This window comes from Rhincodon typus, chromosome 5 (assembly GCF_021869965.1).
Source record: "Rhincodon typus isolate 14 chromosome 5, sRhiTyp1.1, whole genome shotgun sequence".
NCBI lineage: Eukaryota > Metazoa > Chordata > Chondrichthyes > Orectolobiformes > Rhincodontidae > Rhincodon > Rhincodon typus.
This window is the reverse complement of record NC_063336.1, coordinates 92,725,962-92,751,373: the sequence shown is the minus strand read 5'-3', so window position 1 is coordinate 92,751,373 and position 25,412 is coordinate 92,725,962. Positions and strand designations below refer to the sequence as shown.

At 40.2% G+C, this 25,412-nt stretch overlaps 1 protein-coding gene across 1 annotated transcript in view; it reads left to right on the top strand.

Annotated features, from left to right (window-relative positions):
- LOC109928798 (CUB and sushi domain-containing protein 1-like) overlaps positions 1-25,412 on the top strand; it is a 2,165,117-nt gene that overhangs the window by 923,553 nt on the left and 1,216,152 nt on the right. The window contains exon 4 of the mRNA XM_048597409.1: positions 10,572-10,766. Coding sequence (XP_048453366.1) covers positions 10,572-10,766 — 195 coding nt within the window. The remainder of the gene's footprint in view (positions 1-10,571; positions 10,767-25,412) is intronic.

Sequence of the window (25,412 nt, the reverse complement as noted above, 5' to 3'; positions counted from 1 at the left end):
CCAGGAAGAGGGTCCTGCAGTCAGCATCACAGTGAAGCAGTCCAGGATGAGTGTCCTACAATCAGTTCTTGTTGAAAAGAAACAACAACAATGACGATACAGACAGTCTATAAATTCATTGGCTGATGAAGAACTGCTTTTGGGATTATCTTTAAATTGTTACAAACCAGAAAATTATTAATAAGCACCAGAAATAATTGAGAGTGAGGAGCAATATATTAAAGGAATATACGTAAGCCAAAGAAGAGTGAGGGTAGAAGATTAAAGTTCATAACAGGGAAGTAAATTTGAGACTAAGACAAAGTATGTAGGAGAGCTCAGTCCCAGATGTTATTTCTCCTGTGGTATGTTGGAAATCTTCTATGTTCCTGGCAGTCTGGATGACCATAAGTGAAGGAAGTTAGATCAACCTGAGCATTGGGTTTTGGAGCTTGAGCATTAGCAGAGGCACGGCAGCGCATTTGAGGCTGAGAATTACATAGGATGGAAAGTTTTAGATCGTGGTCACCCTGCAGCTTAAGGAAGTGCACTCAGAGTGAGAAATGATGGCTACCGGTCAGAAGAAGGTTGGAAGGCAGATAGTCAGGTGAGCCCCAGAGTGCACTGCACTCAAGACCTGATTTTCTGTATTGGTGAGACTGACATTGCCTCTGGGGAGTGCAACCAGAGGTTAGCTGCACAAGGGTCAAGCAGAAAGAGAAGGAGAATAATATGGGTTGGAGATTCAAACGTGATGGGTACACACATGTGTTTCTGAAGCTGCAGACATGACTCCAGAATAGTGTGTTACTTCCCTGAGGCCAGGGTCAAAGATGTCACTGAATGCTGCCGGACATTCTGAAAGAAATTATGGCTCAGATTGGCACCAGCAGCATAAAAAGAAAGAGGGATGAGGTCCTGCAACAAGAATTTAAGGAGTTAGGTGGGAAGATTTAAAAAAACAGGACTGCCGAGGTTGTGATCTCTGGATTATTAACAGTACGATATGCTCATGAATGTAGAAATGGGCAGAAAGAGCAGATAAATGTGAATCTGAAATGCTGGGAGCTGGACAGAGGGGTCTAGATGCTGGGATCAGTGCGTTTATATCTGGGGAAGATGTGACCTGCACAAATCTGAGAGGTTGCTCCAGAAGCTGGACAGAACCAATATCATTGCAGGGAAGTTTCTGGGGAGTGTGGTTCCAACAAATGCAGACAACCCTGGATGTCAAGGGATGCGTAGGATTGGATAAGAAAGAAAAAGAAGCTTATGGTAGATTCCAAAGTCTTAATGCAGATATGCTACAGAAATCAAGAAAGTACAGGGGATTGATTAAAAAATGAAACTAGGAGTTCAAATAGAGGACAAGAAGAAATACTGGTGGGTAATATTAAGGAAAATCCAAATCCTTTTCATAAGTATGTTAGGGACAAGAGAATAACCAATAAGGATATAATAAGGCCCGTTGGGGATCAAAATAGCAAACTGTGTGTTGAGTTGAAAACTTAGCTGAGATTTTAAATGAGTACTTTGCATTTGTATTCACTGTAAGTCTAGAAATCAAGAGAGGGACTGTGACTTACTGAAAAAATTAGCAGTGAGGAGGAGGAGGTGTTAGTCGTTTCAGCAGGCTTGAAAGTAGATAAACATCCAGGCCCAGATGCTGAAGGAAATTTTAACCATTTGGACGAGGCTCGGCTTTCTTTTGGAGTTTTGCTGTGAACTTACCTAGAGTCTCTCCATTATGCAATTGCCTTCACTCAAGTGGTGTTCTCCAAGCTCAGTCAGAGTGGTGAGGGTGTCCACTTGCATCAGAATACCCTACAGCTCACATGCCCTACTTGCTGCATTTTCCAGTGATAAAGCCAGTTGCAGTGCCTATTTGAAATCCAGTTGGGCTTCAGCTAGTAGGCACTTTTTCATGGTTACATCATTAATCCCACATACCAAAGAGTCTCTCAGCATCTCATGAAGGGTGAAACCAAAATCACATGCCTCTGCCAGTCATCTTAATCTAGTCAAAAATCCCAATACAGATTCGCCTAGTTGTTGAATTGTGTAGCAAAGCCGATAGCATCTCAGAATTAAAAGAGGCTTGGAATTGTAATATTCCTTAACTAAATCCATCAACTCTTGAAAGATTCTACTATCTGGTACCTCAGGGAAGTTCGGCTCATAATAATTGAAAAAGCTGTGTGTCCACATGCTATTGAGGGAATTGCCTGTTGTTTTTCATCTGACCCAATGTCATTTTCCCAGAAAAAATAATGCATTCTTTCACCGTACTGAGCCCAGTCTTCAATGGCAGAATCAAATAAGTCAAGCTTCTGAAATAATGGCATGATGCCAGAAATACTTACTCCCAACTCAAAGATGACTGTTGTGAGCGAATTTCTTCAGGAAAGTGCTTTTCTCTCATCACTATTGAAATACCTCCACAGAGGCTGGTATCCCATCACCAAGTCATCCATTATTTACAGGTGGAGAGTCCTTGACACTGATCCAACTCCCTCAAAGCCAGCTCTCAGAGTGTACAGAACCTCTGACATTCTGTCTTTATCTGTCAGCCAAGGCTCCCTAATTGGACCAGATTAATAGCCTGAATCAAGGAACTCTTATTCTATGAGGTCTACTTGGCTGACTTCAGTATAATCACTACAGGGATAGATATTGTTCTCTGTTACTGTGATTGAAAGTTCCAAAGGCTGTGCTGCCCTCTGTTACCAGAGTAAAAGATAATCTTTTGAGGGCTAGGGAGGAAATTGGAGTGGGAGAGGAGAGGGCCAGATGTCATCAACTGTGTTGATACCAATGAACCTAATAGGATTAGAAAGAATGTTCTGCTCAAAGAATTTGAACATTACGAGCCAAACTAAAAAGTAGACCTTTAAGGTAGTAATCTCAAAATTACTACTTGGGCCATGGACAAATGGCATGGGGTTAATAAGCAAATGAGCTAAATGTGTGGCTCCAAGATGGAGTGGGAGGATAGGGTTTTAGTTCCTGGGGTAGTGGCACCAATGCTGGGGTAGGGGGGAGCTGTTTTGAATAGAATAGAATAGAAGAAAATTGAATTGAATTGAATTGTATCGATTGGAGTTCAATTGAACTGAATTGAATTAGCTTTTTGTCACATGTACTCAAATAAGTACAGTGAAAAGTTTATATGTCACCACTTATAGTGCCATCTTAGGTACAAACGTACCTAGATACAATCCTTAGTAACAGAATGAAGAAGTGAAGAAAGAAAAAGTTACATTACAGCTGTACACAGTATAACCATAGGTCAGAAAAACAAGAAGCAAAGTTAAAAATAGAAGTATCACAGTCTCTCTCCAAAGGCTTTCTGCAGCAGACGAGTGCTGGGGACCTCCATGTGGTCTGACCACTGGCTGCTATCACACTCCACACTGGGCCACTGTTTGCCACTGTCCCTGCTCTGGCCGCTGGTCACCAGCGTCCCCTCTCCGGCTCTGGCCACTGACATCTCCGCCAACTGCCGACCCCCACATCGGAGGCCAGGGCTGCATGTCTGGGGTCGAGAGAAGGGAGGAGAGATGGAGGATAAAAAGAAAACGAAGTAAAAGTACGAGCCGAGCAGATGTGCTCCCGCTGCAGTGTCCTACTCTGCCACTATCTTACCGGAAGTCTGGAACAGGCTTCACTTTACCTGTACTGGGGGCCAATATTCCATAGAATTGAACAAGTAGTAGAGTAAAGAGGGCTTTAAACTAAAGAGTGAGCATATAATTTGTCAAAGGAGAAATGCAGGCTTAGAAAGCAAAAGGATGTGGTGGCATTGCAGGACAGTTATTTAGATGGTGATACCTAGAGTGGGACAGGAAGACTCAGAATGTCAAAGCATATGAAAATAGTAGCAAATAGGATCAAAGGGCGAAAAAATTGTTAAAAAGGCAAAGATGATGACTCTTCACTTAAGTGCACTTAATATTCAAAGGAAAGTAAATGAATTAATGGCACAAATGGAGATTAATGGATATGATCTCATAGCTGTTACAGACATATAGTTACAAGGAGATCAAAGGTAGGAAGTAAATATTCAGGATATGTCACTTTTCAGATAGACAGGCAAGAAGCATAGGGTACTGTGGAAAATTTTTGTATGAGGTAGAATAAGTACAAAAGCAATAAATTATGTTGGATCAGATGATATAAAGTCCACCTGGTGGAGTAAGAAGTAACAAGGAGAAGAAGACATTGGTGGGAGCAATCTATAGGCCTCCTAACAGTAGCCATTCTATAGGACAGAAAATAAACCAAAAGATAAAGAAGACATGTAAAGAATACCTTAAATTAATCATGCGTGACTCTAATATTCATGTAGATTACGAAAATCAGATTGACAGAAGTAGTCATGAGAAAGAATTAATAGAATGTGTTTGGGGCAGTTTCCTCAACCAATCAGTTGTGGATCTAATCAGAGATTCAGCTATTTTGGATATAGGAATGAGGCTCGTTTAAGAAATGATCTCAAAGTAAGAGAGCTGTTAGGGAACAATGACATAACATGGTAGAATTTAGCATTCAGATTGCGAGTAAGAAATCTGGGTTAGAAACAACTGTGCTAAACTTAAATATGGATAACCACAGAGAGATGAGGGCCGTGCTGAAAAATAGGATTAGAATAGGTCGGTAGTTCTTTTTGTACCGGCACTGATGTGACGTGCTGAAGGGTCTCTAGATGTGCTGTAGATCTCTCTGATCACAACTCTATGTTGGCTGGAGATGACTGGAAAAGGGAGTTAGCAACAAAAACGGTTGAGAAACAATGGCAGGTGTTTCATAAAATAGGTCATGACTTACAGCAAAGAAATATTCCATTGAGGAAGAAAGATTTGAGGAAGAAGATAAACCAACCATGGTTTTACAAAAAATATAGAGGTGGTATCACATTGACAGAAAAAAATATATAATGTGGCAAAGATGAGTCACAAATTGTAAGATTGGGAAAGCCAACAGAAAATGACTAAATAAATAGTAGAAAATAAACTAAAAGAGGAAACTAGCAAGTAACATAAAAATATACATGAAGAGATTCTTAAATATAAAAAATGTCATGCCTCATTGGGGTAGTACACTGGAAATCAAATGTTGTTATTCTCAAAATTATCAAAAACATTGAATGTTTTATAAAAGTACATGAAATTCTCCAATTTATCTGTCTTTACATAGCCAGATTAACAGAAAGTATATACTAACTTTCTGTACTTCACAAGAATTATTAATTTTTACAAATTAATAGATTCTAGCTATAACCATGACATGGCAACATATAATTCAGAAGATTAAAATTTGATCAGCTTGTAAAACTCTCCCTTCACACCAATGCAGACACAGACACATAAACAAAACTCATTATGATGGATGGAAGGAAAAACAGGGATGGCAGTTCTGTGGCTACTGTCAACAGGGTTCACTGAGATGATTATTTTTGAAGAACAGGACTTGCTACATCTGGACCGTTCATTTCCAACTACTTTCACTGGCTTGCAAGAGGCATGTAGCAACAGATTTTGCAACTTATAAATTCTCTGACTTATTGGTTAAAGACAACAGCTTACAGTGACTGATGAGAGAAAATCAATTGGATTTCTTCAGGCTTTAGTGTTTTGTTACTGCAGAGATAAGGACACCACTTCATCTTCCAGAGATTCATGGGTTCATAACTATACCATTTACACCACAAGCTGTTTGTCCACCTGTGAGTCAATCACATAAGTGGTAGTTGGTAGGAGCTTTTTCATTGAAAACTGATCATTACTCCACAGATCAATCAGCTACATAGTGCCAACTGAATCTTACCTTACGCACATCCACGTTGCCAGGTTTTCTACAACCAAACTTTCTGCACTGGTTGAACAAGCAACAGTTGAAACAATTCCTTCAATAATTGCTAGCTTTTAAAAGGTGTAGCAATTCCTTCCATAGTCCTTGTTGTTTAAAAAAAAAACACAGTTTGTTTCCAATTTCAGTCCAGAATCAAAAATTCAAAGTAAAGGAACAATTTTTACAATTGGACAAGAGAGACCAAAATAAATACAGGCCCTTAAAGAAAGAGCATGGAGAAATAATGGGGAACTGGGGAATATAAGGGGTATTGAAAAAAATACTTGACATCAGTCTTCACAGTGGAGGACGCTAATGTCATTTGGAAATTATAAAATAATCAAGTGGCCAAGGGATGGGGGAATAAATGATAACAATAAATATCACTAAAGGGACAAAAAGTACTAGGGGAACTAACAGGGCCAAAGGCTGATAGGTTCCCCAACCTGATGATGTGCATCCTGGGAAATAGCTGTGGACATCATGGATTCTCAGATTCTGGAGGAGTCCCAGAGAACTGGGAATGAGCCAATGTTACACTTTTGTTCAGAAAGGGAAAGAAACAAAAAAAAACACAAATAAGCCAGTTAGCTTAACATCTGCTATTGAGAAAACAAAACTTCAAGTCTATTTTAAGGGATGTAATAGAGTGTAAAGGATGCATTTAGAAATGCCTACTGTAATCAAGCAGAGTCAAGGTAGCTTCATGAAGAGGAATGATCCCTGACAAATATTTGGCGAGAGACCAGTAGATAAAGGTGAACCAGTAGATGAAATATCTTTGGACTTCTAAAAGCAGTTTGTAAAGTGGCGCACTTAAGGCTACTTAATAAGGTAAGACCCCACAGTGTTGGGAATAGTATATTAGCATTGATAGAGGATTGGCTAACTAATAAAAGATAATGTTGGGATAAACAGGACATTTTCAGGATGGCTACCTGTCATTCATGGAGTGCCACAGGGATCAATGCTGAGACTGCATTTATTTGCAGCATAACTGCACCTTCTAAACCTACAACCACTTCCATCTGGAAGAACAAGAGCAGCGGACACACGGGAAATAAATCACCCGAAAGTTCCCCTCCAAGCCACTCACCATCCTGACTTGGAAATACATCTCCATTTCTTCAGTGTCCTGGGGTCAAAATCCTGGAATTCCTCCCTAAAGGCAATGTGGATATCCTTACAGAACAAGGACTGCAGCAGTTCAAGCAGGCAGATCGCCACCACCTTCTCAAGGGCAATAAGAATGGGTTACAAATACTGGCTCTGCCAGCATGCCCACGTGCCATGAATGAGCATTTTAAAAAAAATTGGATGATGGAAATAAGTGAACATTCACCGTTTGCAGATGACATAAAAATAGATGAACAGGCAATTAGTGAGAATAACGCGAGAAGGAATATTGGTGATGTGATCAGATATAACCTTGGCAGATCTAATATAATGTGGGAAAAATTTGAGGTTATTCACTTTGGTAGGAAGACTATTACTGAGATGGAGGAACACTGTGGATAGCTGCAGCACAGACAGATGTTGGAGTCCTTCTGCATGAATCACAAAAAAGCTAGTATTCAAGTTCACCAGGTAATAAGGAAGACTAATGATCTCTTGAGGGCATTGAATATAAAATTAGGATAGTCTTGCTAAAACTGTACAAGATACTAGTCAGACTACACCTGTAATGCTGAGAAGAGTTTGGTCCCCTTACCTAACAGAAGATATACCAGCAGTGGAGATAGTTCAGAGAAGGGTCATTAGCCTGATCCAAGCCATGGAGAGATTTTCTAGTGAAGAGGCATTCAGCATGTCAGGCTTGCGTTCAGTGACCATATTGATTATAAAATTCCTAGTAGGCTAAACAGGTCAGATGCAGAGAGGTAGGTTCCCCTTGTGTGGGAGTTGAGGACCAGAGGGCATAATCTCAGGCTAAAGGGTCGCCTATTTAAAGCAGAGATGAGGAAGACTCTTTTCTCAGATCTGTGGAATTCTTTACTGTAGAGAGCTGTAAAGGCTTGGTCATCAAGTATGTTCATGGCCACAATAGACAGGTTTGTAAAAAGAGAGTTAAGGGTTATGGGTAAAGGCAGGGAAATAGAGTTGGAGTTTATTTGGTTAGTCTGTGATTAGCTGTGAATCTGATTAGCTGTGATCTACTTCAATGACAGAGCAGAATTAATGGATGGAATGGCCTATTTCTGCCACTAAGTCTTATGACTTTGAAGGGCATGAATAAACCAGATGGGTTTTTATGACATGGCCACCATTCGACTAGATTTAATTCCAGATTTTACTGAATTCAAATTGCACCATCTGCTGTGGTCTAACTAATCCTATGTCCCTGGAACACTAGCCTGGGGCTCTAGATTACTAATCCAGTGATGTGACCACTATATCACTATACCTTCCTTTGACTTTTCCATTGACTATCAAGTAAAATGTATTCAGTATTCATGCATATAATGAGCCTCAGGAAAATCAGAAAAATGAGACAAACATCAGGTTCAGGTGAAGGTCTTGTCTCCTCTGCAGTTGGCAGATTGAGGAAGGCAAGAAAGGTGATTGATAATCATTGCAAAGGCTTGCCAAATTTGAAGAAATCTTAAGAGGCAATCGTGTTTCAGCTGTTCCCTGAGTCTTGCAGCTGCCCATGCCTGAAGTGCAATACTGTAATCAATTTGCTTTCACTTCATGGCTGTTAAACAAATTGTCGGAGAACAGTGTAACCTTCTCATCTGGGTCACATGGAACATTTATTTAATATAGGTTGCCATGTTGCTGCTTGTGGATGAGTAGTCTGATAATGTTTCCTGTAATATGATTATAATGAGAGTGCTTGTTTTTATCAGGTTGCAAAAAAAAGTGACTTCCTTAGCGCAGCATCGGGAGCAACATTACAGATGAAATGACTTTTTATTAATAGAAAGAGATATGTAAAGCTTAGAAATTATAACAACCCAAATTTACCAGGGGCAATAACCAAATATTATTCAAGCTTGAAGGCGTTCAAATTAGGCTGTTTGATATTGGTGTGCAAACACTCAATGCACTCACATAGACTGCCTTTCTATTTTAAGGCACACATCAACACATATAAAATGAAAGGTCAACATTGTTGTTAAAATAATGAATAAAGGAGTTTGATATTCTGTTTCGAGAGACTTGCTCCAGATATTTTGTTCCTGCTTGGTGCCAAATACTCTTATAAACAAATTCTCACTCTTAAAGAATTGGAGTGTGAGTTGATGCATGCAGTATTGGCTAAACAGAGTTTCCCATGGTTTGAACTGAAATCCTTCTTACAGTAATAGATGTCTGACTCAATAAGAGCCCTCCTGGACATTTTGCATGTCAGAATAGCACCATTAGACTATGAAACTGAGACAACGAACTCTAATTTTGATTATTTTAATATGAAAGTTCAAGGACAAAATCAATGAGGCAGGTCTCCCTTGATTATGGACCATTTAAATCGTGTCTCCTAATAGGCAAAATAAAAATGAAAACTTAAATAGCTCTCAGTAATGTCATTGTCCATCAAAAAGTTATTTAGCAGTTTAGTTTTGTTGCCTTTAATGTTTACACATTCATCTTTCTCATAATGGCTCCAGAAAATGATAACAATGAGGGAAAAGATTAGTTAGTATGTGTCATTGCCTGGCTCAAAGCTATAAGTCAGTCCCATTACCCCCATCCCCACCTTAGTCATGTCATCCTGAAGGTTGACTTTTGCATTATAAGCAGGGCTGCTTGAATCCCAATTTCATGAGCCTTTGTCGTTGCAACAAAGACACAATAGCACTTGGCTGGCTGACAGCATGATAACAGATGTCAGATTCAGATCCATGAATTTCTTTACAAATGAAGAAAAAGTCCTACAATAAATAGATGTGAATAATTTCTGACCAAACACAGTTAACACTTCTGTTCAAACAGGAAGCAAATGAATACCTTTGTTAAAAAAGCAAGCAAAAATGTTTTACATGCTGCTATTTAAAGGCTAATTTCAAGAAGTGAGTTTTGGAAAGTACCCTTTATAGGATAGTCTGTTAGCTTTTGACATTTTAATTTATCGAATTTAGTTTACTGCCACATCGAGGAATGTCATTTCAGTTTTCCTGCTGATTGTGATTGTCCAGTTTCACAACTTTAAGATACCTCATGTGGAATCTGCTTGAAGACATGAGCCTTTACATTACATTGCTTTAAATAATCCCTTCCAGCTTAACTAGATTTAGATATGAATTTTATAGCTATCATAGTGCCAGGTGGGATTTGAATTGAGACCTATTTTCCTTGGGGTAGGAACACTACCACTGCAACACAAGATCCTATCCTCCTTAGTTTTGTTCTTACAGTCAGGTGCAAGGCTTTGATCGTGTGACCTGCTCTCACATTGACTGAAACCTAACAGCCAGCTCCAATGCTTTTCATGAAGTGTCAGAGTGTGTGAAGTTATAATCTCAAATATGAAATTGCTTTCATTCTGTGAAACTTGCAACATTCTCCCTACTTGTTTTTATGCATTGCTATGTTCTTTGTCTTTTTTGCAGAGATGTGTTTCAATCAATAATTCATTTTTTTTAACCAAAACAGTCAGTGCAATGTACAGAATAGAGCTTACTTTGAGATGACTGCTCTGCAATGCAAACTGCTCATTTTACCTTGATCTACTTTATGTCTAATTCAACCAAGTTCTGGCCACTGACATTGTGCTTTTGGTTCTCTTTTCTTTTTCACAGTTTTGCCAAGTCACACATGTGGCAATCCGGGTGTCATACAGAAAGGAATCCTACACGGTTCCAGATTTAACATTGGGGATAAAATTCGCTACACTTGCGTCACAGGTTATATCCTGGAAGGTCACGCAATACTGACGTGTATTGTTAGCCCAGGAAATGGAGCATCATGGGACTTTCCGCCACCTTTTTGCAGAGGTAATTTTATAGCAATCACACATTGAAGCAAAATCCATAAAGGTGTACACATGCACTGTTAAGAGCTGTTGTGTGTTTAAAATGTGAATGCAAATAATTTACATTCTGATTTGAATTCCCTGGCCAGTGGGGGCGGGAGGGTGATTTCAAATTTACATTATTGGGTTCCAAGACATTTTAATGTGTTATGTTTCTTGTGTTTAAGCCATTTGCCAGTATTACAGTTGAGGTGTTTTTGCATCCCTGTGAAACAATAGAATTCAGACACTGAGGTACAATGCCTTTCTTTTCGACATTGTGAGTGAAAGGTCTAATTGCTATCATGTTCGAATCACATGTAAGTACCAATGGAAGAGGTGTAAACCTCTATGTTGATGTTCAGAGCTTTATACAGAAAACCCATTTGAAATTTAATCAGGTGTAGAGCTGGATCAACACAGCAGGCCCGAAACGTCAGCCTTCCTGCTCCTCTGATGCTGCTTGGCCTGCTGTGTTCATCCAGCTCTACACCTTGTTATCTCAGATTCTCCAGCATCTGCAGTTCCTACTATCTCTGAAATTTAATCATCTTTGATGCTGAACAAAAAGTTGAAATCAAGCCCAAGCTTTTGTAATTTTGACAAAAGAACATATTGTCCTTCTGTTTTGTATCACTCCTTTTATTCATGGTTTTCATCAACTATTTTAGATTCTGGCTGTTCCTTTATTGACTGGTAATTTTTGATATGGTTTGATTCCCTTGTGCTTCACAGTTACTTGCTGTTTCTCTGTCCCATTCATTGCTTTCTCCGCTTCCATGCTGTTCAATCCTGTCCATTTTGATGCTTCTACAGTTTTGCTCTTTCTCTACAGTTGCTTGTATTTTTCACAGCCTCCCTGCTGTTGTATCAGGATTAGCAACTCCTGTAGAGAAGTTAGCACTATCTTTAATGGAGATCTATTTTTGACTGTGGAAAAGAAAGTTTCACTATGGCTTTTTCTTTACTTCCATTTAGATCAAATACATATGTATTTGGGGACAACATGGTGGGTCAGTGGTTAGCACTGCTGCCTCACAGCACCAGGGACCCGCTTTCGATCCCAGCCTTGGGCAACTATCTGCATGGAGTTTGCACATTCTCCCCACATATGCGTGGATTTCTGCCAGGTCCTCTGGTTTCCTCCCACAGTCCAAAGATATGCAAGTTAGGTGGATTGGCCTTGCTAAATTACATATAGCATTCAGGGATGTGTAGGTTAGGTGCATTAGCCAAAGGAAATGCAGGTTACAGGGATAGCGTAGGGGGAATGTATCTGGGTGGGATGCTCTTCAGAGAGTCAGCATGGGCTTGCTGGGCTAAATGGCCTGTTTCCACACTGTGGGGACTATATATTAAAAAAACCTCAGTTTACTGCACAATCTCATGTATCACCATGAAGAAAATCATTGAAACCATATGGCAACAGGTGTTAATCTCAATTATAGTCTAAAGGTAGTACAAATAGGACACAGTGGAGCAGAAGAATGGACACAGATCAATTTTGACTGGTGTCTGCCCATTTGATATGTTTATTTGAAATTCTGATGGAAAATGTGACAGGTGTTGGTCGCTTCTCCCGAAACCTGTCAGGGATTTCAGAATCAAATATGAAAATTGGAATGCCCAGCCTAGGGACTGATAAGTAACTAGAACTGATACAAAGGATAAACAAATATGAAAGTTTTTTTTTAAGCTACTTTCTGGAATATTCTCCTCTGGTTCTCATGGATCTTTAGACCACTTTTCTTCCCCAAGACCTGGATTTTACAGCATTCCCCACACCAATATGTTGGAAGATGGGTTTGGGGAGAGAGAGGAGAGGTGTTGGCAGTATGAGAAATTCATAAGTTGCAATAAATGACTTGCTGCCTCCTTACAGCTCATCCCTGATCTGTCCCCCGTTTCTTGTTGGCATGCTACAGTGTTACCCATGGAAATGTTGGCACAGAGCTGCAAGAATCATGGGGAGTGAATGGTTGCATGGACTAGACATTTCAAAACTGGCTAGTCCTAAGTTGCATTCTGTATTGCATTCCAACATTTGTTACTCTGTTTTCTTTAAAATCTCTCTTTCTTTCAAACCTTAGACATGGGACATGTGTTTGTAGAGATGTAAGACGACAAGTCTCCACTTGGGCCTATCTCGGCCTGCCCTGTTATTTTACCCCTGAGAAAGGGAGACACATGCCTAGTGTAAGCTATACCCTCCCCCATCTCATGTTATAAGTGTATTAAACCACCCCACCCTGGCCTCTCAGTCCTGACCTCCACCCCACTTTGCTGGGGTTTGCCAGTTGAGGTTTGAAATCCACGTCCATGACCTTTAAAAAGCATCTGGATGTATATATGAATAGGAAGGGTTTAGAGGGATATGGGCCAAATACTGACAAATGGGACTTGGTTAGATTGGGACATCCGGTCAGTGCAGACGAGTTGGGCCAAGCGATTGTTTCTGTGCTGTATGACGCTATGACCTCATCTTGGCTGGGGACTGCCTGACTGGCAAGCAATTTTCTAAGTTGGGGCTTCCCCCATCCCTCAAGAGGTAGGTCGGGATCTCATTATAAGCCTACTAAGATGCCTCTGAGCATAAAATGGCTGTGAAGCAGCTGGCTTTTTAATTGGTGAGGGACAGGCGGAATACCAAACTCACTAACATCTGGAAATTTACCTATTTAATGTGTTAAGAAGAAGTGGACATATAGAAAAGGCTTCTGCTCCTGAGGAAAAGCTGAACCAATAGACCTGATGGCTTCCCCTCGGCTTGTCTACACTTAACGAATTATGAATGTTTCCTCAGAAGCCCCCTAGCATGCTACATGTTCAGCCATACTGCCTGGGAGAGAGAAGAACAGCTAGTTCACTTCTCCCACCCAGACACTCCCAACAATATAGGCAGGACTTGTCACTCTGACTTAAGGGGATGTACATCCAGCATTTTGAGCTCATCAGGAAGATGGTGGCAGACCTTGCAGAAAACAGCAGCTACATTTCAACATAGAGCAGCCAAAGGAATTCAAAAATAAAGTATGGAATTCACGTAGTGCCTTTTGTGGCCTCAGGGAAACCCAAAATGCTTTCCCGACAAAGTGGAACTTTTGAGGTGTAGTCGTAGTTCGAACATAGAAAAAGCAGCAGTCAATCTGTACACAGCAAGGGCCCACAAATAACAATGAAAGACATGATCGGCATAATTTGTTTTTGTATTAGTGTTGGGTAAGTACTGGATAGGATATCAGAAAGAAATAATGTTGTTTTTGAAAATATGACATTGGACTTTCAATGGCCACCTGGGCTGCCAGCCGAGGGGCTCAATTTACTTTACCTGAAAGATGGCGCCTTTTAAACACATCTTCAGTGTTGCAGCAATGCATGAGCCTGCATTATATGCTTTCACTTTAATAGAATGATTTGATCCCACTACTTCTGATTCAGGATTATGAATTAAGTCTAGCAGCAGAGCTGCACCTCACACTCCCAAACAGCAATTTCTTTATGCTTGCATTCCCTTCTTGTTGACAACAGTACTGACCTATCGAGGTGTTGGCTCAGAGCAACAAATATCATGGGGAGTGAATGGTTGGAATGACTAGGCATTTGAAATCTGGCTGGTTCTAAGTTGCATTCTGCATTGTATTCCAACATTTGTTACTTTTTTCGAAATCTCTCTCTCAACCTTAGGATAGACAAGTATAAGTGAAAGCTATTTCTATTTGACAATCAAGAGATCTTATTGAGTTAATCACAAAATCAAAAAAGCTGATTTAAAGGAAAATAACAAGAAAGGCTAATTTTCAGCTCAGCTATATTTAAAAAAAACTGATACATTGACTGATCCATCAGCATCTAAGAATGAAATTTTACACCAAAAACCAATAACCCTAAGTATAAAACTAACTGATAACTTTGATTTTCATTTAATATTTGTGCAGCGTAAAAGAACAAGAGCTCTTGTTTGTGTAACATGTCCAGCTGGGAGATTCCCAACATGGTTTGCTACCTGTTTATGAACAATTACACAACAGATTCCTCCATTAAGTTGAAGCAAAATCTGGAGCTTTTCATTTCATGTTCTACCTCAGGTACAGAAGAATTATAATATTTGACAACCTCAATTGCTCACAACATGCTAAGAAATAATTAAGCAGTATCATTTTTTGAATGTGAAGTTTCAATGTTCACTTCATTTGTCAAATGCTCCAGGATGACCTCACTTTAATGAGCAACTAAATTTTCCATGCATTGATTGTAGCAGAAATCCAATCCATATGAAATCTCAGTCAGATCAGAGTTGGAGTACTGTGTAACATTAAGAAGGATATTGAAGCAATAAAGAATAGAATTCATGTTTACTCAAGCATTTCAATAAAAAAAAGTTTGAAATACTCAACAGGTTAGACAGGATCATCTGTGAAGAGAGAAACAGAGTTAATGTTGCAGGAGTGTGCCTTTTAAATGCAAAGAGCCGGGCAAAAGTTGTAGGTTACCATTTTAGAACTGACGGCATGTGCATTTTTGTTAATTTGATACTTATTCCCTCAGTGAGTTGTCGCTGCTTCAAGCATATTTAGCACTCAGGTTGAGATGGTGTTGCTACAGGTAACCTGAACTGGATAACGGTCGGTCTAGGTAGGCTTCCTTGGCGATTTCCTGCAATTATTCTGCCCTTTCCTTTCACACAACATAACGTAATATTTGCTGCTGCATCCACGCTGAAGCAATGTCACACCACAGTTTGTGTTCTTTTCTCATGCTGTCATTAGTGGACTGGAAGGCAATAATGACAAATATGCCAATTCAAGTTTACTTAATTGTCTGAATCATAAAGCGAAATTATTAACACATGAGATTTAATGTCAACCCCCATCTTCTCTCGTACCCATTGTGAGCCAGAAAGAGCAGGAGTGATCCCTCCAACTGGTCAAGGAAGTATTCATCAATTCTACTGCTCATTGTGCCCTTCTTTCTCACACACAACGCCACCTGTTGAATGTTGACCTGCCACCCCTCCAGTCTTGATGGCCTCTCTCTCACTCCACACCTAATGGCCAATTTCTACCAACACCAATCCATGACTGAAAGCAGCCTCACTCCCATTACCAGCGCCTGACTCTGAGGGTCTCCGGTTACAAACTCTCACTCCCAAGACTAACGAGCCTCTAAATTTACTTGATGAGTATACAGGAAGCAGAATGCTCCTATAAAGCACGTAAGACACCACTTTTCACCGTACTTTGGTACACATGACAGTCATAAATCAAATCAAATCAATATTTTGTGCCTACTGTTAGATGTGGCAGAATCACCAAGTTTCATATTTTAGAGGGTCAACCATTTTGCACTTGACCTTTATATATGTGCCAGAACCAACTGCTACCAGCTAATGGTTGGCTTAAAATATTGCCGTCAATTCTCCTTTGTGAACAAAGACTATGGTCCTGTTTGGTTTATTGTAATGAAAGATGAACCTCTGGTCAGTGTTATCTAGAAGAGGCACTTGTTTCAAGAAAAGGATGTACAGCAAACATGTTATTAACCAGCACCAATAGGACCAGGAGTGTATCAGTTGATCAAATATTCCAGTTGATAAAGAGGTCCACACAATGTAAAAACACACGCTGAGTAATATAAACGTAATATGGGAAGTCTATACATCACTGTTATTGCTTATTTACAGCATAAATCACATAAATAATATTGCAACTTTGCCTTAAATAAAAGTTACCAGCAGAGAACACTCTCACTTGCACCCTCAGCTGACTAATCAGACATCATAGAGTTAAGATAATATGGTAAACTTTGGATATTTGAGGAATATAATTTTTGCCAGTTTATCGGGAGTGCTGGTTCATAAGTGCCAGCTAAAACAGTTTGCTGTAGTTTGTTGTATGATAATAATAATGTTATTATAACATAAATATTAAGAGCATCAGGGGCTGGGTGACTTGTCTAACCTCTTTGGGATCTCAAACTGGACTACTCACCCAAGGGTGTATGACATCATCAGATTGGGTGAAGTCAAATACAATCTCCAACATCCATCCTTTTAAAACCATTAACTTATACAACAACCCTCACCCTGCCCATCCATCTGTAACTGTCAGATTCCATCTGTTTTGTCCAATAAGCCATTGGCTGATCTGGATTTATGAGATGCCTGATTAATTGATTCCATTTGATGGTTAACACGGACAGTGACACATATCATGCTATTAAAAGCCAAAATTGACAACCTAATTAAGTAACTGCATCATACAATCTTCAAGCTATTAAAACCCCATCACAGAGTCACTTCATTCCCACTTCTTGATTCAACTAATTTTTATTTTACTCTCCACAACTGTAAAGTTTTATCATCTTATAGTTGGTGGCTGCATCACGAATCCTGAACAGACAAAAACAATAAATAACACATGAATATTCCTGCTCGTTTGTTTCTGACAGCTGCCCAGACTTATGTATGCTCTTTGTCCTTTTTGCAAGTGATGCTTGACATCCTAATAGGCATTCTCATACTTGTTACTTCTGTAGTCAGGGCTGTATTATGGCAACATCTGCAGAGGCAAAGCCAGCTCATTTATCCCAGTGCAGCCATAAAGTGAGTCTACAATCCTGCCACTGGGATAAGGCATTGTCTTTGACAATGCAAACTGTGGAGAGCTGACACATGGAATAATTTGATAATTTGCAAAAGAATATCAGAAAATAGGTATCAGAGTCAGAGGTGCATGCTGGTTAGTAACCAAGAGTGTCACTGGCAGTGCTGCTCTTGTAGTTGCAATCTGCCTCCCACCTATCCCCTCCTCCCACCTCAAGCCGCACCTCCATCTCCTACCAACCAACCTCATCCCACCCCCTTGACCTCTCCGTCCTCCCTGGACTGACCTATCCCCTTCCTAACTCCCTACCTACACTCACCTTTACTGGCTCCATCCCCGCCTCTTTGACCTGTCTGTCTCCTCTCCACCTATCCTCTCCTCTATCCCTCTTCTATCCGCCTCCCACTCTCTCCCTATTTATTTCAGAACCCCCTTCCCCTCCCCCTTTTCTGATGAAGGGTCTAGGCCCGAAACGTCAGCCTCTCTGCTCCTATGATGCTGCTTGGCCTGCTGTGTTCATCCAGCCCTGCACCTTGTTGTCTCGGATTCTCCAGCATCTGCAGTTCCTACTATCTCTGATTCATTTTTCTTAGGTCATGGGTTCATATTACACCATGGTAGATGGCAAACTTTGAATTAAACAAAAATCAGGAATTAAAAGTTAGTCTAATAGCAATCATATAAATATTCTCAATTGTCAAAAATACCCATCTGGTTCACTAATGTGCTTCAGGGAAAGAAATCTGTTTTAACCTACATGTAATTCAAAGCACATAACAATGTTGATGACTCTGACCTGCCCTTTGAAATAATTTAACATTTTACTCAGTTTAAAGGCAATAACAGAAGGGCAATAAATGCATCACGAAGCATGGATACCGTAAGGCATTGCTTGGAAAGAAATGGAACTAAGTTGGCCAAAAGATAAATATCTTTTGCATAATCCAGGTGTGGAGATCTAGAAAAATTGTGAACCTAGTCATTTAAGGCAGGTAAATGTTGGACAATTTGAAGAAATGTATAATTCTGTTCTAACCCTGAAATTTTTGGGAGGCTTGATTACAGCTGTGAAAAGCAGGAAGTTCTCAATTACATCAACAAAGTGTAGGAGATTCTCCATTACACTGCAAGATATGGGGATTACTCTATAAAATCTGCAAAAATCTGGAAAGCCCTCCAGTAAAGCAGAAAAGCATGGCTGATCCACCATTATGTAAAATATTAATCTTTAAAGAGGAAAATGTACCCAGTCATATTTGGAAGCCATGGCATTAGGAATAGTGTTTGCCAGGAAGACTTAAATTCAGTGATGAACCAGATACAAAACAAACTCAAACATTCTGGAGAAAACAATTCTTCATGTATAGCTTCTAATTTGGATGCTAAGTCAGAAGTTGAACAAGTAAAGATACTTCTTTACACAGTTGGCAGTATAGCAAATGATGTTACTGATCTTCAAGTGATAAAAGAAGAATCATACTTAAACAAGGAGGTAGGATAAGTCGCTAACAATTATTTCAACCTCAGAACTAATTATGTTCTTGAAAGAGCAAGATTTAAAGAGGAACTGATCAGTCAGGGAATCAACAGCTGATCTCAGTATTGATCTCCAATGGAGAGATGTGATTATGCTGACTTGAAGTCATAAAGGACTAAATTGTTGTTGGCATTACCAATGAGTCTTTGTCAGATTTATGGAGGTTCAGGAAAATCTAACTCTAGAGAAAGACATCCAAATGGTGAGTGAGGCATAAGTCCAGAAGCAGCACAGATTAATTCTAAAGGTGATGGTGGGGGTGGAGGGTGGTGGGAAAGATCAAACTTAGCATGGAATATCTTTGGAATCCTTTCAGTTCTTAAGGTGCAGAGTCACAAAAGACAAATGTGATAAGCCAATGGAGATCATTGATGAAACTTCATCTGAAATACTTGAAGTGCATATAGCTTGGTGAACAAATAATAATGTCAGATTCAAGTCTGGTATTACTGTTGCCCATGCTTTGTACACTTTGACGAGTTTATGTATTAAAAACACTTCACCCAAATGTTCTTGTTGGTGAGGCGAACAAAGGGACACAGAATTCGATTTGCAGATTAACTCAATTTTATTACCAAAATATTCATTTTTAAAAACACTACATGAGCATTTCCCAAATACCCACAATATTTACTCTCTATCTAGCTCTATCTGTCTGAAAAAGAATATTACCCACAATGCTCCATGTGTTTGAGCTGGGCCATTGAAATGCCCTTCCTCTCCAATGTAGGGCTAGTTTTCTTCCACGAAAGTGAATTTTGCTGGTCAGGGCAGACCTTCTCCTGTGTTTCTGGGGTTGTCACATGATCTTCTGCCATTCGTCTTCCCAGTGAGTCTTTCCTGTGAGTCTTTGGAGTGCACATCTTCAAGCAATGGCTGGAAGTCAAGGTGCCAGAAAGTCCAATTGATGCTTTTTCTGTACTCAACCCTTAAACTGTTTGTAACTGGTTTCCTTTGAACTTTTCTGACCTCCTTTGACCTTTGTTAACACTGTTCTCTGTAGCTGATGGTTGCTGACTGCTATTTAAGCTAGTTCAGGCAATTTTATCTCAAGCTGATTTCTCGTGCTTTAGGTCAATTTAGAATCTCCAATTTTGGTCACTTTACTAGATTAGGTACTGTAGAGATGCAAGTTCAAGCAGCGAATTTCATTTCTTTGTCCTCTCAGGAGAAATCCTCAACTGTAGTGTCAGAGATTATGCCAAACAAGAGTCAAACCTCAAACAGTATGACTGAGCAAACAAGCATTTTGTTTTTTTAAGAACTTGGAAAATAGGACCAAGTGCAGGCCATTCAGCCCTTCAAGTTTATTCCACCATTCAATATGATCTTGGTTGATTATCCAACATTAGTACCCTGTACCCTTTTTCTCCTAATATCTTTAGATCCCTTTAGCTCTAAGAACAATGTCTGACTCCTGAAAATATTCAATGCTTTGGCCTCAACTACTTCTGCGTCAAAGAATTCCACAACAATACTACAGTTACTGGGAATGAATTAAAACATCCAAGTTGAGTAATAAGTTGAAGTAAAGAGTCCAGACAGTTCAGCTGATTTATCTGTGGATTGAGAGTAAGATTTTCTCTCACAGGCTCAGGATATGGTGCAGACAACTTCATTGAACACAAGAACACAAGAACTAGGAGCAGGAGTAGGCCATCTGGTCCTTCGAGCCTGCTCTGCCATTCAATAAGATCATGGCTGATCCTTTCGTGGACTCAGATCCACTTACCCGCGTTCTCACCGTATCCCTTAATTCCTTTATTGTTCAAAAAAAATCTACTTTTTTTTAAAAGTGTTTACTGAAGTAGCGTCAACTACTTCACTGGGCAAGGAATTCCATAGATTAACAACCCTCTGGGTGAAGAAATTCCTTCTCAGTTCAGTCCTAAATCTGCTCCCTCAAATCTTGAGGCTATGCCCTCTTGTCCTAGCTTCACCTGCCAGTGGAAACATCCTCTCTACTTCTATCTTATCTATTCCCTTCATAATTTTATATGTTTCTATAAGATCCCCCCTCAATCTTCTGAATTCCAATGAATATAATCCCAATCTACTCAATCTCTCCTCATAAGCCAACCCCCTCAACTCCGGAATCAACCTAGTGAGCATCCTTTGCACCCCCTCCAGTGCCAGTACATCCTTTCTCAAATAAGGAGACCAAAACTGCACACAGTACTCTAGGTGTGGCCTCACTAGCACCTTGTACAGCTGCAACATAACCTCTCTGCTTTTTATTTCAATCCCTTTAGCAATGAAGGACAAAATTCCATTTGCCTTCCTAATTACTTGTTGTACCTGCAGGCCTACCTTCTGTGATTCATGCACAAGGACACCCAGGTCCCTCTGCATAGCAGCATGCTGCAACTGAAACAGACAGCAGAATTTTCTGCTCCTTTAAGCAGTGGTGAGAAATGTGAGAAAATATACTGAAAAGGAAGAACTCAGAATCTCGACGTCCTTTTTTTCCTTTTGCTTTTCACCTTAAGGTTGAGAAAGCGAGTTCAGGATCTCACTAATGAGTGGTGACTGCCTTATTTCCATGCATTTGCATCTCATTAGTAGCTTGATTCACCTCATTTCTATGCAGCTTCCAATTCTTCTCTTCTTCCCAGAGAAACGAGATGGTGCCAGTTGCCGATATGAAAGTCAGAGTGACTCCTTGGTGCTAACAGTTCACTACTGTATCTCGGGCCTTTGTTCAACTCTGTCTTCTTTTCAACATTTCTGCAAGCTCTATGAATACCAGCTCTGAAGAAGGGTCACTGGATGCAAAAAGTTAACCTTGCTTTTAAATAAATGATTTGGATGAAAATTTGGAAGACATAGTGAGTAAGTTTGAGGATGACACCAAAATTGGTGGTATAGTCGACAATGAAGAAGGCTATCTAAGATTACAAAGGGATCCTGATCAATTGAACCAATGGGCTAAGTAGTGGCAGATAGAGTTTAATTTAGATAATTGTGAGGTTTTGCAATTTGGTAAGGCGAACAAGGACAAAACTTAGTTCATGGGTAGTGTTGTCAAACAGGGAAACCTGACGGTTCAAGGACATAATTCTTCGAAAGATTTGTCACAGGTAGACAGGTTGATGAAGAAGGCACTTAGCATGCTGGCTTTCATTGATCAGACCATTGAGTATAGGAGTTGAGATGTCATGTTGAGATTGTACAGAACGATGGTGAGGCCACTTTTGGAGTGCAGTGTACAGTTCTGGTTGCCCTGCTATAGGAAGGATATTATTAAGTTGGAGAAGGTGCAGAAAAGATTTACATGGGTGATGCCAGGACTGGAGGGTTTTAGTTATAAAGTGAGGCTGGATAGGCTGGGACTTTCTTCACTGGAGCATAGGAGGCTGAGGGGTGACCTTATAGAAGTTTATAAAATCATCAGAGGCATAGATTAGCTGAATAGCAATGGTCTTTTCTTTTGGATGGGTGAGTTGAAAACTTGGAGAAAGGTTTAAGAGCAACCTGAGGGGTAAATTTTTCAGACAGTGGATGACTCATATGTGGAATGAACTGCCTGAGGAAGTGGTGGATGTAGGTACAGTTACAACATTTAAACAACATTTGGACAGGTACATGAATAAGAAGGGTTTAGAGGGAAATGGCCACTCTTTTTTTCTTTATTCATTCACGGAATGAGGGCGTCGCTCATTAGACAGCATTTATTGCCCATCCCCAATTGCTCAGAGGGCAGTTAAGAGTCAACCACATTGCTGTGGGTCTGGGGTCACATGTAGGCCAGACCAGGTAAAGAAGGCAGTTTCCTTCTCTAAAGGACATTAGTGAGCCAGATGGGTTTTTCCAACAATTGACAATGGATTCACAGTCATCATTAGATTCTTAATTCCAGATATTTATTGAATTACAATTCTACCATCTGCCGTGGCGGAGATTCGAACCCGAGTCACTGGAACATTATCTGGGTCTCTGGATTAATAGTCCAGTAACAATACCACTAGCCCATCACCTTCCAAATGCAGGAAGGTGGGACTAGTTTACTTTGAGAAACTTGGTTGGCATGGAGTAGTTGGACCAAAGGGTCTGTTTCTGTCCTGTCTGACTCTATGCTGCTAGACCTGCTGAGTTTTTGCAGTAAAGTCTGTTTTGTTTCTGATTTCCAGCATCCGCAGTTCTTTGTTTTCTTTTTTCTCTTTGCACACCACTGTCCAACCTTCATCCTTGCAAATCAGCATCAATAAATCACATGATCTTGCCTGCTGTCAGTCCAACTCTCACGTCATTTCAGCCGCTCAGGTCTTCTGTTTGGAGCTCAGCGAAAACTATGACTTGCTTGCAGAAACAAAGTTGCTGGAAATGCTCAGCAGGTCTGGCAGCATCTGTGAAGGAAAAAACAGAGTTGTTTCTGTTCCTGATTTACAGCATAAGCAGTTCTTTCAGTTTTTATTTAGTATATGACTTGCTTGCCTCTGCCAAGTTACTTTGCACATAGGAACATTGACAATTTTACACAAAATGTGTCTTAATAATCTTTACTTTCATAACACTCAATTTTTATGAAATTGGAAGCTATTAGCCTGTGTGGTTTGGATTGTTTTTTTTTTAGCAAAGAACAGAGGTAGGCAGCTACTAAGAGTGGTAATGCTGCACAGTCAAGTGTGGATATTTGACTCTTCAACCTGAGTTAGATCAGTGCCACACCTACAGTAAGTGCCATCAACTTACACGGCAAACACAATGCATGTGTCCCAAACAGATGGTCATGTCAGAACCTCAAAGGGGAACAGCCCTTATTGGGGTCACGGAGGTATACGGTCAGTCAGGTAGTGCCATCAAAGTGCCTCCGGGGCTTGTCTAATTCTACTCCAAAGGTTTATCTGTGGTCAGTCAGACTGCTGATCATCGGAGTGCGCACTAGGTCAGGGGTCTGGCTATTTTGCCTACAATGAGACAAAGGAAAGGATTGAGTATGTTGGAAGTGTAGTTAGTGATATTGTAGGAGCTGGAGATGTTGTGAAGTGGCCCCACTGAGTGAGTAGGAAGCAATAGGGGGCAAGAAGGGTTTGCATTATGGGAGGATGAGATTGGTGAAATCCTTTGAGTGGACATGATGACTACTGAGAGTTGTAGTCCACGAGCCTTGGTGACATGTTTGTGCAGTGGCAGAGTCAGGGTGAGTGGTGGATTTGGATTGTGAAGTAGCAAACAGAAGATGGTGGCAGAGCACAAAAGATCATTAACCTTCACCTTGCACCGTCATGCTTTTCATTTACATCAGGACACATCATTGACCTGGGCCGTTATCTGCATGCAAGCCGGCTGTGTCTTGCAATGTGGCAAAATTTGTTGATCTGCAATCAAAGAAAAATGACCATGCTCCATCCATTGGTGCCACCAGGTCCTTGTTGGTGAATCAAGAGCATAAGTTGCCTTTCTGTATCATGTCCTCCATGATGACAATTGAATAGCACAGTGTGTGGGGCAGTTCTTGGCTTAACTTACCTGATGTGCTGTGGTCAGGTTTTAAGTAGGTGTCTGTGGTGTGAATGTCATAAAGTCCTAGCAGTGACAAACACTTTGGCTTCTCCTGCCTTGCGGCCCCAAAAGTTGTGTACTGTGGAGGCTGCATGCATAATTAATAAGATGAAGAGCAGACAATCATATCAGAAAAATCATCACGGGCCCTAGTGATTGGGTGCCAAGATTCTAATTCAAAGAAATATTTTCCCTGATCATGGGAAATTCAGTCCTGAATGACCTGTGTCCACAGATCTAGGACACTGTCAAGAAGAAATTGCCTGGTTCCAAGATGCCAGATATTGATCAAAAGGAAGTGTCAGTTTCAACAAAGCAGCCATTGTCCGTGAAGGAATATTATGAGATGAATGGTCCTTCAAGTATTACAATGGAACAAGTGCCAGTTTCAGCAGGAAAAAATGTTCTCCATGAAGGAAATCCTAGAGGTTAAATGTCCTCTAGTCTAAAGGGACTGGCTGACCTCATACTCTTAAGACCTGACTCAAAATCAACATCTGTGACTCAAAGACCTACCAATCTTCCAAATCAAAACCTTGGGAGAATAATGAAACTTTCAGAGTGCCTGAATTTGTGAACTCATAGACCCTGGGGGAGATGGGGTAGTGATGAAATGCACAAATGTAGAAGTATTCATAGTGGGGAAAAATGCCTGAGGGAATATACTGCATAAGAATGTAATTATCTGAAAGGGTTAACGCTGAGGAGGCCTTAAGCACTACCCTCAATGATGATGTTATGGTGGGAGGATAATCGCTTTCAAATGAGTGAGGCCAACTATTTGGATATTCCTCATAGTGTCTGTGATAATGTTGGTATTCATGTAACTTGTGCAGAGTTACAATTGTTACCATGCAATAAACTACACCTTGTTTAAGACAACAGTCTGTTTTCATTAGGATGTCCAAGTGCTTTCATTTAACCACACTAGACCAAGATTCCAACCCAGAAAAAGGATGGTGGCAGCAAATCTATCAGAGAGCTCATG